This window comes from Cyprinodon variegatus, unplaced genomic scaffold (genome assembly GCF_000732505.1).
Source record: "Cyprinodon variegatus isolate N-32 unplaced genomic scaffold, C_variegatus-1.0 Scaffold41, whole genome shotgun sequence".
Classification (NCBI taxonomy): Eukaryota; Metazoa; Chordata; class Actinopteri; order Cyprinodontiformes; family Cyprinodontidae; genus Cyprinodon; species Cyprinodon variegatus.
Window position 1 is genome coordinate 35,972 of NW_015150494.1, and position 2,387 is coordinate 38,358.

The window sequence follows — 2,387 nt, forward strand, 5'->3', positions numbered from 1 at the left end:
CTAAAGATAAATGTATGGATGAGTTTTTCAACATCAACATCGTCGTTTAACCCTGGAAATGTTCTTCAGGTGATAAAAGGCTGACTTAGTAACTGCCTGTATGTGTCTCTGAAGTTTCAGGTCTGAGTCCATCATTAAACCAAGATTTCAGCCGTAATCCGTGGTTCCTAGCTGTAGTAGTTGAAGCTGTGAGCTAACTCTCCTCCTCTGAGCTGAAGATTATTACCTCAGTTTTGTTTTTATTCTTTTATAATCTAGCCAACCCTGTGATGGGTTCATATCAGCTGGTGACATTGTGATATGAAGCTGTGTGTCTTCTGCATAGTTATGGTAACTGAGCTGGTTATTTGCTATAATCTGAGCTAAAGGGAGCATGTAGATGTTTTAAATCATGCATTCATGCATTTGTACTAATTAAGGATGAAACTGAGTGAATGAGTCAGATGAAACTGATGGAATGAGTCAGAACAGCATCGATGTTTTGGTTTTTCAATGTTCAGCCTTTTTTAAAACATGCATTTGTAGAGGACTCCGTGTTATATATTGTTATGTTACAGTGACAAATCTGCAGTTGTTTTACTCAGATTTTAAAACTTGATGTTTGTTCTGTGGATGTTTGATATCATTAAATATTAACTGTTAATTGTAGTATATGTGGCTCACAGGGGGAGACACCCAACACCCCAGTCCGAAGTTCTTCCTTCAAGGCCAACAGCAAGGGCCACGCTGCTTCGAAGCGGTACGTAGATTCACAGCAACGCCTCTGGTGTGCTTATGGTCCAGTTGACAGCACGGTTTCTTTACAGGGTGAGGTCCACTAGGAGTCGCGCCCAGTCACCCTGCTCTCCCGGACAATACCCCCCCTCTCCGCTCCGACAGAGGGCCACCACCCCCGGCAGCGGCGACGACAGGGGCAACAATGACAGCAAAGGTCACAGCACCCTGGAAAGAAAATCTGCCAAATCTGAAGCCTCAGACAACAAGAGGATCACAAAATCCAGCAGCAGAGAGCTGAACGCAGGTAGAGAGAATTAAAAAACTCTCCCTCACCTTCTCTAAACAAGAGACACATCAACAAACGTAGGCTTAAAACAAACACTGCTACAGAACCCAGCAGATATTGAATCACCCTATTTACCAACCAAAGAAAACAGAAAGCTGTCCAACTGAAAAAATGTTATAGTAACTAAGTAGTGAAACTGTGTTTGCCCAAAGTTTCTCTAATCATGTACACATTTATACAGAAACATTTCACAAAACATGCATAATAATGCTAATGAGGCTCCTGATACACCAGATTAATTTATTAACTGTTAACTTCTACACATCTTTAGCAGCGCTGCAATAACTGGTGTTTAATAAGTGTTTTTATTTGATCCAATTATTCTATCTTATTATATTTTATGACATAAACAGAAATTCTTTAAAGCATCATTAGTCCAGCCTACCAAAAAAACAGCCTAAACATCCCAGGATTCCCAGGAAAACATGAAAACTAATGAAGAAATAAAAAAAAGGAAATTATTATTCTCCTTTGTTTTATGTATAGAATCATTCAGCAAACCTGCACCTCCCTGCAGTTTTCCTCATTTAGCAGAATATTTTTCCCAAGTGTTAATTTCTGCTTCACCATCTTCTTACTCAGCCATCTTTGCCTCTCTTCCAAACACCCTCTCAGAGTCACCAAGCACTCCCACAGGCCGGAGCGTTGGAGGGACCACGGATGCTGAGGAGGCGTCCCGGCTGCTGGCAGAGAGGCGCCGTCTGGCCCGAATACAGAAGGAGCAGGAGGAGAGGCAGCGGCAGGAGGAGGAGAGGTGAGACAACAGTAATGTCATAAAACCGTGAATTATCTCAAAGCTGTGATGGCTTTCACTGTGTGAGATGACAGCTCTCTAATTTTCTAAATTAGATTCAATAATACAGCTTCGAAGTAGAAACTAGAGATGCTTGTTTTTAAGCTGGATGATAATTAGCCTAATTGATTTCTTCCAGGTTGATTATTGAAACCTAGATTGATTTTTCTTTCTCCATTCACATGATTAAAAACGCCACAATGATGACAAATGTTAAAGAGGTCCCAGTTATTATTGAGTCAAACAAAACGTTAAAAATGGATAGCAAATGGAGGGACAATGGGTGCACTACACATGATCTCAAAGTATGGCTAAAATAACAACCTGCTTTTTATTTGTATGGAAATAGTGATAAACTCCCTGTTTAAATCGGTGAATGCATGCACCTATTGGCAGTGTTGGGAAAGTTCTCTTTCTATGTGAACTAGTTCAAAGTTCAGTTCACACATTTTAAAATGAACTAGTTCAGTTCATAGTTCATAATTCAAAATTTTGAAATGAACTTTTTCAAAGTTTTTTTTTTTTTTTTTT

General features: G+C 39.8%; 1 protein-coding gene across 15 annotated transcripts in view; it reads left to right on the forward strand.

Annotated features, from left to right (window-relative positions):
* map7d2 (MAP7 domain containing 2) overlaps nucleotides 1–2,387 on the forward strand; it is a 26,729-nt gene that overhangs the window by 10,879 nt on the left and 13,463 nt on the right. For all 15 annotated transcript variants that reach the window (XM_015370099.1, XM_015370100.1, XM_015370103.1 and 12 more), the window contains 3 exons: nucleotides 666–739; nucleotides 807–1,021; nucleotides 1,679–1,817. In XM_015370099.1, coding sequence (XP_015225585.1) covers nucleotides 666–739; nucleotides 807–1,021; nucleotides 1,679–1,817 — 428 coding nt within the window. The remainder of the gene's footprint in view (nucleotides 1–665; nucleotides 740–806; nucleotides 1,022–1,678; nucleotides 1,818–2,387) is intronic.